Source organism: Ornithorhynchus anatinus, chromosome 13, assembly GCF_004115215.2.
Source record: "Ornithorhynchus anatinus isolate Pmale09 chromosome 13, mOrnAna1.pri.v4, whole genome shotgun sequence".
Lineage (NCBI taxonomy): Eukaryota > Metazoa > Chordata > Mammalia > Monotremata > Ornithorhynchidae > Ornithorhynchus > Ornithorhynchus anatinus.
In genome coordinates this window covers 24,194,541-24,207,987 of record NC_041740.1, presented here as the reverse complement: position 1 = coordinate 24,207,987, position 13,447 = coordinate 24,194,541, and the positions used below count along the sequence as shown (strand labels likewise).

Sequence of the window (13,447 nt, the reverse complement as noted above, 5' to 3'; positions counted from 1 at the left end):
CGGGACCCGTCTACCCCCTCTCCATCACTCCCCCAGCCCAGTTAGACTGCAGAAGAACTCCCCCTCACGCCACAGACTCTGAGAAGGCCGGTGGCCCCTCTGGTCCCCAAACTGGGATCATCCACGGAAATCCCTGCGGAAGAATCCAAAGAGCATCCCCGCTGTGGCCCAGCCCATTCCCATCCACCCCTTCCCCATCCTCATGCCCCACCTTCGACCCCTGTCCAATAAGCACCCCAGGCCCAGCAGCCAGACGAGGGGACCTATTCCACGAGAACGAGCCGGTCGGACACCAGTGCTGCCGTGCCGAGCCTGTCCAGAACCACATCGCATCTTTCTTCCTCCTCAATGGTGTCGGCCCGGGGCGGGTCATTTCCTCTGCCGACTCTCCCAGTCCTTCTGTTTTCCAGAGGAAGCCAAGGCAGGTCAAGGGAGAAATGAGATTTTATTCAGTTATTTTCAACCAGATCTCTTGGCCTGACTTCTCGCTATGTCCTTGTTTTCCCTCCTGCTCTCACTCATCATCATGACGACTGATCTGTCTGTCCAGCCCCTTCAATGGTGAAGGTCCTCAAGGGGCCATGATTTTGTGTCTTACTTTGTAAGCTCTTTGCGGGAAGGGTCCACTCTCCCAAGAGCTTGGTGCGGGGCTCCGCACCCAGGAGCTCAATAAATAGTATTGACAATGCTGATGTCAATGCTTGATTGTCAAACCTGTCCCCGTGAGTCTTTGGTCAGAGGAGGGTAGACCTGTCCAGACAAGGGAGTGGCCAGTGCTCATTTTGGCCAGCTCGACTTGATGATAATAATTACGGTACTTGTTGAGCACTTACTTTGTGTCAAGCACTAAGTGCTGGGGCAGATACAGGAAAATCAGTTTGGACACAGTCCCTGTCTCACATGGGGCTCGCAGCCTGAGTAGGAGGGAGAACAGGATTGACTCTCCCTTTTACAGCTGGAGAAACTGAGGCACAGAGAATTTAAGTAACTTGGCCAAGGTCACACAGCAGACAGGTGGCAGAGCTGGGATTAGAACCCAGGTCCTCTGACCCCCGGGGTCTTTCGACTAGGCCACGCTTTCCTACACCCCAAAGTCTTGTTGGTTGCACGCCTGCGGTGATCACTAACTCCGGTTAACTTGTGTGTGTGAGCGCTGACCTCATCGTTGGACAGCTGCTGTTTTCACCATCCCTGGGCTGACTGGATGGCCCGCGGAGCGGCTGCTGCCGCCTCCGTGCTGGGGAGTTGTGTATTTTCATTGGCACCGGCAGGTTAAAGGACTTTGGGTTCCTGTCTGGGCGTGTGGGTGAGGCTGACGTCGGAGGCACTCTGATAACTCACTCACCTCCTCCGCCCCCAGATCCCTTTATTTTTATGGCATTCGTTAAGCACTTACTATGTGCCGGGCACTGTATTAACCTCTGGGGCAGATACACTCTAATCTGGGTGGATGCATTCCATACCCCTCCTAGGCCTCACAATCTTAAACCTCATTTTACAGATGAGGTGACCGAGGCACAGAGAAGTGACTTGCCCAAGGGCACACAGCTGACGACTGACAGAGCCGGAATTAGAACCGAGTTCTTCTGATTGCCAGGCCCTTGCTTTTAAAACTAGGTCACACTGATTCTCCATGGTATTTATACACATATCCTTGCACTTTTTTATGGCATTTGAGTGCTTACTATGTGCCAGACATTGTACCAAATGCTGGGGGTAGATACAAGCTAATCAGGTCGGTCACAGTCACCGTCTCACGTGATGCTCACAGTTTTAAACCCCATTTTACACACGAGGTAGCTGAGGCCCAGAAAAGTGAAGTGACTTACCCAAGGTCCTACATCAGAAAACTGGCAGAGCTGGGATTAGAACCCAGGTCCTTCTGATTCCCAGGTCTGTGTTCGATCCACCAGGTCATGCTGCTTTTCTCTGTCCTGTCTTATACCAACGAGTCTTCTCCGACCCATAGCAACGCCACGGGCACATCTCTCCCGGAACGCCCCACCTCCATCTGTAATCGTTGCGGTAGTGGATCCATAGTTTTCTTGGTCAAAATAGGGAAGTGGTTTACCATCGCCGCCTTCCGCGCGGTAAACTCGAGTCTCCGCCCTCGACTGTTCCCTGCCGCTGCTGCCCAGCACGGGTGAGTTTTGACTTGTGGCAGATGGCCTTCCGCTCACTAGCCACTGCCCAAGCTAGGAATGGAATGGGTATCCTTCTGCTTGACTTTCCCTCCCCTAGTCGAGACTGGTACAGTACTGGAAATTCTCCAGGTGTGCCAGGCACTGTCCTAAGCACTGGGGTAGAGACAAGATAATCAGGTTGGACATAGTCCCTGTCCCACATAGAGCTCAGTGTCTTAATCTCCATTTTACAGATGAGGGAAATGAGGTTTAAAGAGAAAGCAAGTGACTTGCCCAAGGTCACCAGCAGACAAGTGGCAGAACTGGGATTAGAACCCAGGTCCTTCTGACTCCATGGCCCGTGCTCTATCCGCTAAGCCACGCTGGATGGTATCCATTGAGTGCTTACTGTGAGCAGAGCGCTGTACTCTAAGCTTTTGGGAGAGTATAATACAACAGAGCTGGGAGGCATGTTCCCTGCCCGTGACAAGCTTACAGTTTAGAGGGGAAGACAGACACTAAAATATAAATTGTGGGGATGTCCGTCCGTAGGTTCTGTGGGGCAGGCCGGTGACATCCCCAAGCCAAAGTGCTTTCCCTCTTCCCCACTGTGCCCCCGGGGGGGTCCAGACTTCCTTTTGGAGAGCGGCAGAAAGCCGGGGGGGGGGGGGGGGGGGGGGGGAGCTCTGAGCTGTGGAAGACTTGGGCCTCATAGACTCCCCAACAGAGGGGCTGTACCCCCAAATCTCTAGGTGGCCTCTGGGGGAGGAAGAGGTGTGCAGCTGCCCTGAAACCCCCCAGGTGAACGGTTCCATTTCCTTGAGGGGTAGGGTGGGGGTGAGGGGGTGTGCAAAGGCTCTGACATGTCTGCTTTGTGACCTTGGACCAGTCACTTAACTTCTCTGGGCCTCAGTTACCTCATCTGGAAAATGGGGCTGAAGATTGTGAGCCCCATATGGGACAACCTGATTAACCTGTATCTACCCCAGGGCTTAGAACAGTGCTTGGCACATAGTAAACACTTAACAGGTACTATTATTATTGTTGTTGTTGTTATTTCTGCACGGGGCAGGTCCGGGGCCCTAGGGGGATTCTGAACTCTGAGTTTGTTGGATGCAGCCCGAGGACCGGACACAATTAGCCCCGGGCACTGGTCCAGCAACTTCCTCCCATTGTCTGAGTGACCTGCCTGTCCCATCCGTCCTCTCGCTCACACTGCCCACGCTCACAAGCTACTTCATTCTTTCATTCAATCACTAATATTTGTTGAACACTTATTCTGTGCAGAGCACTGTACTAAGCACTTGGGAGAGGACAGTAGAACAATAAACAGACACATTTCCCTGCCCACAGCAAGCTTACAGCATAGAGTTGGTCATCCTAGCCAACCATTTGGTCAGGAGCTCTGCCAGTCCCTAGTCCCCCTCCTAGGCACTCAACAGACAAGTGGTGGAGCTGGAATTAGAACCCAGGTCCTCTGACTCCCAGGACTGAGCTCTTTCCACTATCAATGGTATTTTTGATCATTTACTTTGTGCAGAGTGTGTTTGTTGTTATACAGTACTCTCCCAAGCACTTAGTACAATGCTCTGCACATAGAAAGTGCTCAGTAAATAAGACTGACTGTACTTTGCGCTTGGGAGAGCACAACGCAGCAGAATTGGAAGACGTATTCCCTGCCCATAACGAGCTTGCAGTCTAGAGGGAGACAGACATTAATATGAATAAATTCGTAATTTATAATATCACATATTACGTATATAACCCCCACCAGGTTCCAAAATGCCACGGAAACCAAGCTGTGGGCTGAGGCCGGCCCCAACACTAAACCACAGGCTCGCGTTTGGCCACCTGAGAGTGTCAGGAGGTCCTTTCTAGGTCTTTATTTCAGGCAGAACGCAAACAGAGTCACCGCACCCTGCCCAGCCTGATGTGTCCCTGCTCCACTTGGTCGGGAGGCGCTAAAGTCCCAGGGGGTCCAGATGGACGGTCCGCTTCTGCTGGGTCGGAGAGGCACTCACCTGGTTCAAACTCCTCCTTCGGACCGGTTCTGTTGCAAAGAAACGGCCACGGCCCCCACCTGCACAACATGGGCCGTGGCACCTCGCAGGCTCAGCTCTGCCCTGGTTTGGGCAGAGGACAGAGGTACTGAGGTAACTGAGGCCCAGAGAATCGAAGTGGATGTGGGTGAGAGGTGGGCGGCGAGGTAAATGAGGTACAGTGAGAAGGCTAGCGTGACAGGAACGAAGTGTGCGGCAGGGTTGTATTTTTTAGTACAGTGCTTAGTACTGAATTTGCCTGTTAATGACCACCTCCAGGCTCCATCAACCCGACCTCTCTTTCAATCCCTCCCCTGGCTGGCTGTTGTGTAGTGTTAACTCACTTTGGGTTGGGGAAAGGCTTTCACTGACTTCCACAAGGCTGACCCCAGGATCGGTTTAGGCCTGACCCTGCAATGCTTCCCTCTCCCATACAGGGGTACCGGATGCCTTGAAAATATGGCTGTCTCGTGAACAGCTGTATCACGGGGCATGCTTTTCCACGCCTCTCAATAGGGGCCCACTCTCAAATCCCTGGCCAAATATTAAATACCTTTGTGCGTTACACGAAGCTTGATGAAGCAAATTCCAAGTAAAACACCACGACATTAACTAAACGAGGCACTGAGACTGAAATTATAAAACTTCGCCGGAGGTAAAAGTTGACAGTTGCTCCGCCGATTGTGGTATTCATCCCCCCGCCCGGCCCCACATCATTTATGTACCTATCTGTAACTTATTGCTATTAATGTCCGTCTCCCCCTCTGGACTGTAAGCTCCTTGTGGGTAGGTGATGCGTCTGTTCAACCGTAGTGAACGGTTGGTCCGGCTCTGGTGAGAAACTGCCTTCCAGACTTTGTGGAGAACCTTATAGCAGGTCACTGCCTTCAGAACACCTTCACATCTTTAAACTCCTCTCTCAGACCGGACTGCCGCCCCTAAGCCCCACTACACTCCCCGGGGCCTCCTGCCTCTGACACGCCCTGAATCTCTGGAGCGGGGAGAGGAATAATTAACAGCAGCAACAACATGAAAACCCCTACAAATTTTACAACACTGGTAAGGTTCTGAACGTCCTGGACTTCGGATTACCTGGAGGGGGGCAGCTCCCCGAGGCCCCTTGCTACTGGTTTCCTTTACCACTGGACTCGATGGACTCCAGACTTTGTCTCTGTTGTTTCCAAGAAGTAGTGTCTCCATTCCCAGATGCTCAAGTTTGTGTGTACAGGCTTCACGTGCTCCAAGAAACTGAGGCTTTAATCACTGTGCTAATTTTCCTTCAACATTTAATTAAGTGGTATGCGTAAAGACATCCGTATTTCACTGACAATCGTCATGAATAAAGGCAACAGAAATGAAACAAAGTGAGATGTGCTTCTCCAGATGAACAATTACATGGGAAGGGAGCGTTACTTCCCTGCACAAACAAGCGTAAAGGTGAACGAAACTCTGTACTCTGGACGCCCCCAAATGAGTTTGCAAAGAATGGGTCCTCCTCCTCATGCTCATCTGTTGTGCTCCTGTTTACTTTGAGGCCATAATTGAGGAAAAAAAAATCTGTTTCTGTAATAAGAATACTAGCATTAAGAAACGTGAAACTTGAATCCCATTCATCTCTCATAATAGCGCTAAATTTCCCGCAGTAACTTAATTGACTTGTTCTGAAATACGCTTAGCGCTTTCAAAGAGCTGTCCACCATTCCTAAAACCATCTGTAATTTCCCCTCCCCACCCCAGAGGTTGTGTCAAAATGGTAGCTTACCATGCTGAACTCATCTGGAAATCGCATTTCACCCTGCACAAGAGTAGCACACACAGGACACCAAACCAATCAAACTAAGAGTATGCTGGCAAAGTGAGAAAGTACCCAGTCAAATTATATTCCCATTGAATGGGCTTCTAGAAACCTATCGCTCCCCACAGCACAATGGAGCACCCTCCCCCCGCCTCAAAGACAGACTCGCTGAACTCACCTTATGAGAAAGCGTACCCACACACACGTGAAAATTTCCAAACCTCTCTCTCCGAACAGCTTTTTGTACAACTACGTACTATTGCAGGTTAAGATACCCATCTCTGCCTTTCAAGAATTGTCCGGCTTTGCATTTTGAGAATCTTCCTAACACCACCACATGAACTCTGTTTAAAGTAGAACTAAACGCTCTGTGGAAAGACTATACATTTATGCAATCAAGCCTTTAAAAAAAAAAACAAACAACCAAAAACAAAACAAACCAAAAAAAAACCCCCCAAAATAGATAGGTTTTTAAGGAGAGTGAACTGTACAAACTTACAGTAGTGCTTAATCCAAATGCAGTTTCTCCTCGTGAATATTCCGCTAAGGACAGTACACGGCCTCTTCCTGAATAAACATGCTTGTCAAAGCTCAGGAAGTGAACATTTTTGCTATGCAAACAACTTGAAGAAACTGCACTTTTAAAAAGGTATACAATCTCAATCGACCCCTGTACTTCCAAGGTTATAAAGTTTGGAACATTTACATCTTGAATTTCTAAAGGCACATGCTTTTAAGTAAAAAAAGCAGATTTTTTTTTCCACCAACCAATTTACTGAAAAAGCCAGTTCTTTCATTAGAAACAAATTTGACGCTTCAAGATGTTGGCCATAGGCTGTAAAACGGATCCACCGCCCGGAAGATCTCTCTCACGTTACATCCCTGTAGGAGGCACACCTCCGGATCCATGAGTGGCAGCATTCGATGGATTATGGAAGCTGGTCTCCTTGTACACGAACCAAGCGTTTCCTCCCCAGAGTATCATGTTCAGAAACCCAAAGACCTGGAAGCAAATTAGAAGAGTGGTAGACTCAGACCGGCACGCAGTATCTTAATTTCCTTTCGTCTTCGGGCTCGCCTATTCCCTGTCCCAGTTGGGTCTGATTGCTTTCCGGAGAGTTTGAGAGCAAATATGGAGCGTGCTCTCCCTTTTTATGGATTGGAAACGTTGCTTCTTCCAGAAAGCTCGTTCTCGCTACGGGTTTTGCAGAATGAAGAAAAACAATTCTCCAAAAACGTCAGCCTGCCTGGGAAACAGGCACGACGTGGTGTCAGAAGCAGCGGTCTGAGTTTTCCTTCTTCCCCAGGCTTCTCCAAGAAGGTAACCCCCTCGCTCTAGGAGAATTGGGAGTGCCCTACTCCGAAACCAGACCCGAGAAGTTTCAGCCCACCATCCTCCGCCCTGCCGAAATGAGAAAAGGGAAATGGAACGGTCAGCCCGGACTTCGGCTTTTCCCGCTCTGGGTTTTCTGTGGCACCACGTGCCCCTGTCGGTTATCCTTTAAGCAGAAAAGAAAGCAGAGTGGTGCTTTTCATGATTCGGGGGATGGGGAGGTGGAGGAAGAGGGGATGGGAAGTGGCAGAGATGGAGTCGTTCTCCCCCTTCGGACGTTAAATGAACTGAAATGCGGATTCTGGAAAAGGCACATCTATTAATGCCCAGCCAACGGTGTTTACCCCCCAGATGAATCTCTAACAATACCCTTGCTAGAGGCTCACAAGACTCAAAAATAAAAAAAATTTACCAGGCAGTCCGTCTCGCCTGGCTGACAGTACCCTTTGAAATGCCAAGACAATGGTGGCTTGTGAAGCACCCAGTCGGGAGAGAAACTGCAACACAATATTCCCCAGTGTCCACACGGGGGGTGGCTGCACCAGTTTCCTCCTGCCCACCCGAGTCGGAGGGGTGACGCTCTCTACGGGGGCACCTTGAACCTCACATCACCTGACGGACGGGAGAAATGTGGAGCACGGAGAGGATTCCCAAACTCTCGTTCTGAGATCAGAGACGAGGGAAGCAGCATGGCCTAGTGGAAAGAGCACGAGCCCGGCAGTCAGAGGACCTGGGTTCTAACCTCGGCTCTGCCACGTGCCTGCTGTGTGACCTTGGGCAAGTCACTCCACTTCCCTATGCTTCAGATTCCTCAACGGTACACGGGGATACCTGTTCTCCCTTCTACAGTCCCTCTGTCCCAGGAACTGTGTCCAACCCGGTTAACCTGTATCTATTCCAGGATTAAGAAGAGTGCTTGATGCTTAACAAGTACCAATAAAGAAAAAACCCAAAAAAGCACCAAGAGGGCAGGACCCGTCTTTGTCCTTGGAAAAAAAAAGCGCCAATGTCAAGCTGTCCCAAAACGATACAATTCCTGTACCTTGGCTACTTCTACTATTACTCAAGGGCATTTTCCATCTACTACTTGGATTGACTATGAAGGATAAACAATGAAAATGCGAACCCTAACAGCGACAACAAAATGGCAGCCAATCCCGGCACTAGGAATTTTGAAAATACACTTTCGTCCTATAGTCTTACATTAAAAATAGCAGTGTGCAGAAATTAAAAAAGATGCAGAAGACACTTTCCCACCTGATTCTGAGGGGCTTTGGGGGGGGTTGGGGGTGAGTATTTGTCTACCAGGTCTGAGTCCACAATTCATCGAACTGTCTTTCCTACATTAGAGAAGCAATGGAGCCTAATGGAAAGAGCACAGGCCTGTGAGTCAAAGGACCTGGGTTCTAACCTTGGCTCTGCCACTTGCCTGCTTTGGGACACTGGGCAAGCCCTTCAAAATGGCTCCTTCATCTGTAAAATGGGGATTCATTATCTGTTCTCCCTCCCCTTTAGAACGGGAGCCCCATGTGAGCCCCGGGTGTACCTGACCCGATTTCTTGCTTCTTTCCCTGCACTTAGGACAGTGATGAATAAATACCATTGTTACTATCATTACACTTAACACAGGTTCTGCTTTCTAAGGGGATCTCAATACAAGGTCACTTGAGTGACTGTCTACAATATCTGATTCTGCCCCCACAATTACAAAGCGTATTACCGTGACTCACGATAATTCACAGCTGATGCCGTGGCCATTGTAGAGTTCCCGGGGTCTTTTATTTATTTATTTATTTATTTATTATTTCCTGGAAGCTCAGAGAAATCATTATGCTTCCACTAGGCTCTCTGCGCACAAACAACCCTAGATGTATTCCATACGTACCACGGACACGTTCAGCGATCCCATGCTGGTCACGGAGTCGAAGAGGCAGGTGATTCCCTTACAAGGGTCAAGCTCGTGAAGCACACTTTCCCCCGTGGCTATTTTAATATCTGTGAGGGCCTTAGCCCAGGCTGCAGTGCTCACCAACCACAGAAAGGTAGCGACAATCGTAATACCAAAGTCCTAAACCAAAAATGATTATTTTAGTAAATACAATAATAACCTTGACTGGACATTTTCAAAAGCACAAATACATAGACTTAAGCGGAACTGATTAAAAAATATGCAAATGGAATGCAAAAATGCCTAGTGAAACCTGTGAGGTGGTTTGTATTGAAAAACATTTCCCGAGGCACATGACAATCAATCCAGACAGGATGAAATTTGGGACTTGGGGAGGGAGAAAAATGTACACATTTCACCTTTTACCAATAGATTGAATTAGAAAGACATAGGTACCTTCGCATGTTTGTCAAGTGAAATCCCAAACCAGAAAAGAATCATGCTTTTATATACTTTCCTCTTAAGCTCTTACAATATAAGTACCAAAGTCTGGATGTCTGAGTAAGATGCATTAGACACTGATTTCAAGTTGCTTTTGATTTTTAAGTCCAGTGAGGGACTAGTTCTAGTTGTTTACTAAATTATATTAAAATTACAATAATTTACTATATATATATATATATTTTGCTGGTACTTTAGGGCAAGTTGCACCAAGCTCCTGGAGGGAAGAGACTGGGCCCAGCACATCTTGTGCAGTCAGACACTTAATAATCAAATGGAGAAGCAGCATGGCCTAATGGAAAGAGCTTGTGCCTGGGAGTTAGAGGACCTGGGTTCTAATCCTGGCTCCACCAATTACCTGCTGTGTGACCTTGGGCAAGCTGCTTCATTTTCCTGAGCCTCAGTTTCCTCACATCTGCAAAACTGGGATTCAACACCTGTTCTCCCTCCTACTCAGACTGTGAGCCCCATGTGAATATCTGGTATCTACCCCGCGTTTAATACAGTCCTTGGCACACAGCACTTAATATATACCAAAATTATTACTTTGGTTATTATTAAATGTACCCCACCCTTTCTCTGTGCTGAGAACTGTTCTAAGAGGTAGGGAGAGTTCGACAGAGCCTGTGGATACGATCTTCGCCCTAGAGGAGTTTTCAATCTAGTTTCTGACTGAGGAGGAAGTGAGAATTGTGATAACGATTTAACAATACGACTTCTTTCTCTTGGCCAGGTGATCACTCCGTATGAAAAGGGGAAGGAGATGGTCATCCTTTAGAGCAGAGCTAGAGAGATGGCAGCGTATTTGGCAGGGTAAGGACAGGGGCAGGCCTGGGCCCAGCAAGGCATACATTCCCTTCCTATCCCAAAGAAGGCCACCAAGGCTCTTCTTACTCGCTTCTGCCACTGATGTGACACTGTCTGCAGGACTCCTCAATAATAATAATAATGGTATTTGTTAAGCGCTTACTATGTGCCAAGCACTGTTCTAAGTACCGGAGGGGATACAAGTTAATCAGGTTGGACACAGTCCCTGTCCCACATGGGGGGTCACACTCTTAATCCCCACTTTACAGATGAGGGAACTGAGGCCCAGACAAGTGAAGTGACCTGACCAAGGTCAAACAGCAGACATGTGGCAGAACCGGGGTTAGAACCCAAATCCTTCTAACTGCCAGGCCCGTGCTCTACCCTGCTGCTTCCTCCTTCCATCCTCAGAGTTCTTGCCTTTGCGGGGAAGGTGATTTCATTCCCCTAGAGCCTTCTGCTATTTGCTCTCTAGAAGGCCTGCCTGGGCAGCTCAAGTCATGTGATTTTCAGCGGTGCTTTCATCCCCACCCCCCATCTTGGGGAGGTGGGGAAAGGAGCAGCCCAGGGAAAAGGGAGGGAGCCCCGTGGCCTCTATCCATTTCCTGGTGCAGATAAATGGTATTTGAAGCTGAATTCCATTTTGGTACTTAAAAAGAAGAGACTGAACTCATTCAGTTAAAAATAAGGGACAGGGCTGTTCTTAAAAATGGTAAAATGACAAGCTCAAGACTGAGACCTTGGACGAAAACCCCATCTCAACACAATTACCATGCAGGTGCTAAATGCTGGGAAAACAGATTTGAACACTACTACAAAAACTAGGGTTATGTGCAGGTGGGCGAGGAGTCTACACCAACAAAACAGGCTAGGAGAAAATGTTCAAAGATCGATTTGGCCCCACATAAAAATGGAGGGAAATTTAGAAAACCATAATGGAATATGTCTGTGGTCACCTTCCCAACAGTTAGCATGGTGCCACCCTCAATCTGCCCTGCCTAGGAGTAGTTTTCACTAACACAGAATGGGAAGTTTTTATTGGCCCAGGGTATGGAAGGGGAACACAAGGCCAGGCGTGTTGGGTTGTGGCTCTGGCCTCCAAAATCCCGGGACCACTGAGGGGTCTCAAAGAAGCCTCACTTCTTTAAAGCCTTTCTAAATGTGGGAGGTTTAAACTCATCAGAACTGATGAGGAAATTCCAAATTCACTGTTCTTGGCTAATCATCTATTTGGCAAAATCAAGTTTGAAAAAGGACATTGTGCATGCTTCCAGCTCTCCCAAACAACAGCCAAGGTGCTGAATTTGTTTAAAAAAAAAAAAATAAAGTTGATCCAAAAAGGCATCTATGGCAGGGTACTTTCTGCATAGCCATCATGGAGTAAACGGACAAAGACAGGCGGTGAAGGTTTCACACACTTACCAGAGATATTTGCTCTCATGATCCTTGCAGCAAAAACACAAAAAGAAGTTTTACTGCCTCGCCCTCACCAACATCTTCATGTTTCACATTAATTCAATTTCTCTTTCCAAGAAAGGTTTGAGCTAACCAGAGCCTCAAATCTGGTACCTAAATGGAGCGATCAATTCTCCAACTCTCTTATAAATCGATGATTCCTATGACAAAGCATAGCGACTGCCAGGAACTCGTGGCTTGAGGGGTTCTTAGAATGTCAGAGGAGTGTGGCCCCAGCGAGGAGGAAGGGCGAGGGTGAGAATATCTTTGGTCACCACTGCCTTTTTCATGGCCCATCTCACTGGAGCGGTAGTTCTTCCAACCTGGGCAGCAAGCCAGTGCCCCTTCTGGCCCTGGGAGATGAGACGATGGAACCCATCTCCACGGCGGAAGCAGCAGCCGCTCTGCCTTTCTGCCGTGCAGGGTTCCCAGCCCTGTTAGTCTCCTGGGGAGGGGGAGGAGGAGGAGCCCCTGTAGTCTTCTGAAACTAGTCTAGACCGGAGGGCAAGGCTGAAATCACTGGAGAACAGTGACCTCCAGAAGCCTGGTCAACAGAGTGGGTGGGTGGTCCTGCTCTGCTATCCCTAGAGCCATTTCTGGCCTGGAGGGTCTGGCATCAGGTGAATACTGACCTAAAGGAGCTTGCCCACACTCTCGGCCACACTGCAAGACCAAAAATATCCCAAGAACATGAGGCTGGGCCAATTGGAGAACTTCCCCAGCCCTGGCTTTGGCTCAGGGGCATTAATGAAGAGCAGAGGGTTCTAGAGCTAAACGCTAGCTCTTGGCAGAGAACTAAGGGGATGCCCAAGCCAGCTCACTGGCTGATTCTGATGAAATTTAAAGAGTTTGGATACCTTTCACCCTGGTCACCTTTTTAGACTTAAAAATCTGTTACTTTATTAACAAAGGCAATCCAAACAAGAGATCCATATACAAAGCAGGATGGTCCCTGTCTTTGGGGGACGGGGTCAACCGCAGGGCACCATCTCAAAGCCAGTCACTGTCTGGGAGGCTGGGAGAAGTAGGGACAGGAGCTTGCCTTGCTGGATCGGGTAGTCGGGGAGGCTGGAGAGCCAGGAAACGCTACGGCAGTTCAGGGAGAAAAGAACTCCCTGATGTGAGTAAGGGGCTACGGTCCAAGTGGAGGGTCCTCTGGGGCCAGGGCAACCAACAGGAACTATGGTAGGGTGAAGGACAATGATATTCAGGCACTGATGGGGAATTTCTGTGACGTGACACTGGGCCGAATAACAAGATTTGTTCTCTACCAAATAAAGGGTTAAGGGCATTGGAAAATTAAGATCAGAATCTCTCTGCTTTCAAAAATGTTTATGGGGATGACAAGTGCTTTTTTCTAAAAGAATCTGCTTTGTAATGAGCGAGTGATTGGGCAGTTTTCAGACCTCAAAAATCACTTCTCATTTGGGGCTTCCATTTTGAGCTCAAAGACTTCTGTTCAAAGTTCTCCAGCATTCCACAAGTAACATCGAAAACCGCTGTTTC

At 48.6% G+C, this 13,447-nt stretch overlaps 1 protein-coding gene across 1 annotated transcript in view; it reads right to left on the bottom strand.

Annotated features, from left to right (window-relative positions):
- Positions 1 to 5,431: 5,431 nt before the first annotated feature.
- SYPL1 (synaptophysin like 1) overlaps positions 5,432 to 13,447 on the bottom strand; it is a 28,788-nt gene continuing 20,772 nt past the window's right edge. The window contains exons 4-5 of the mRNA XM_029077920.1: positions 9,176 to 9,358; positions 5,432 to 6,960 (exon numbers count right to left, since the gene is read on the bottom strand). Coding sequence (XP_028933753.1) covers positions 6,832 to 6,960; positions 9,176 to 9,358 — 312 coding nt within the window. The 3' untranslated portion in view covers positions 5,432 to 6,831. The remainder of the gene's footprint in view (positions 6,961 to 9,175; positions 9,359 to 13,447) is intronic.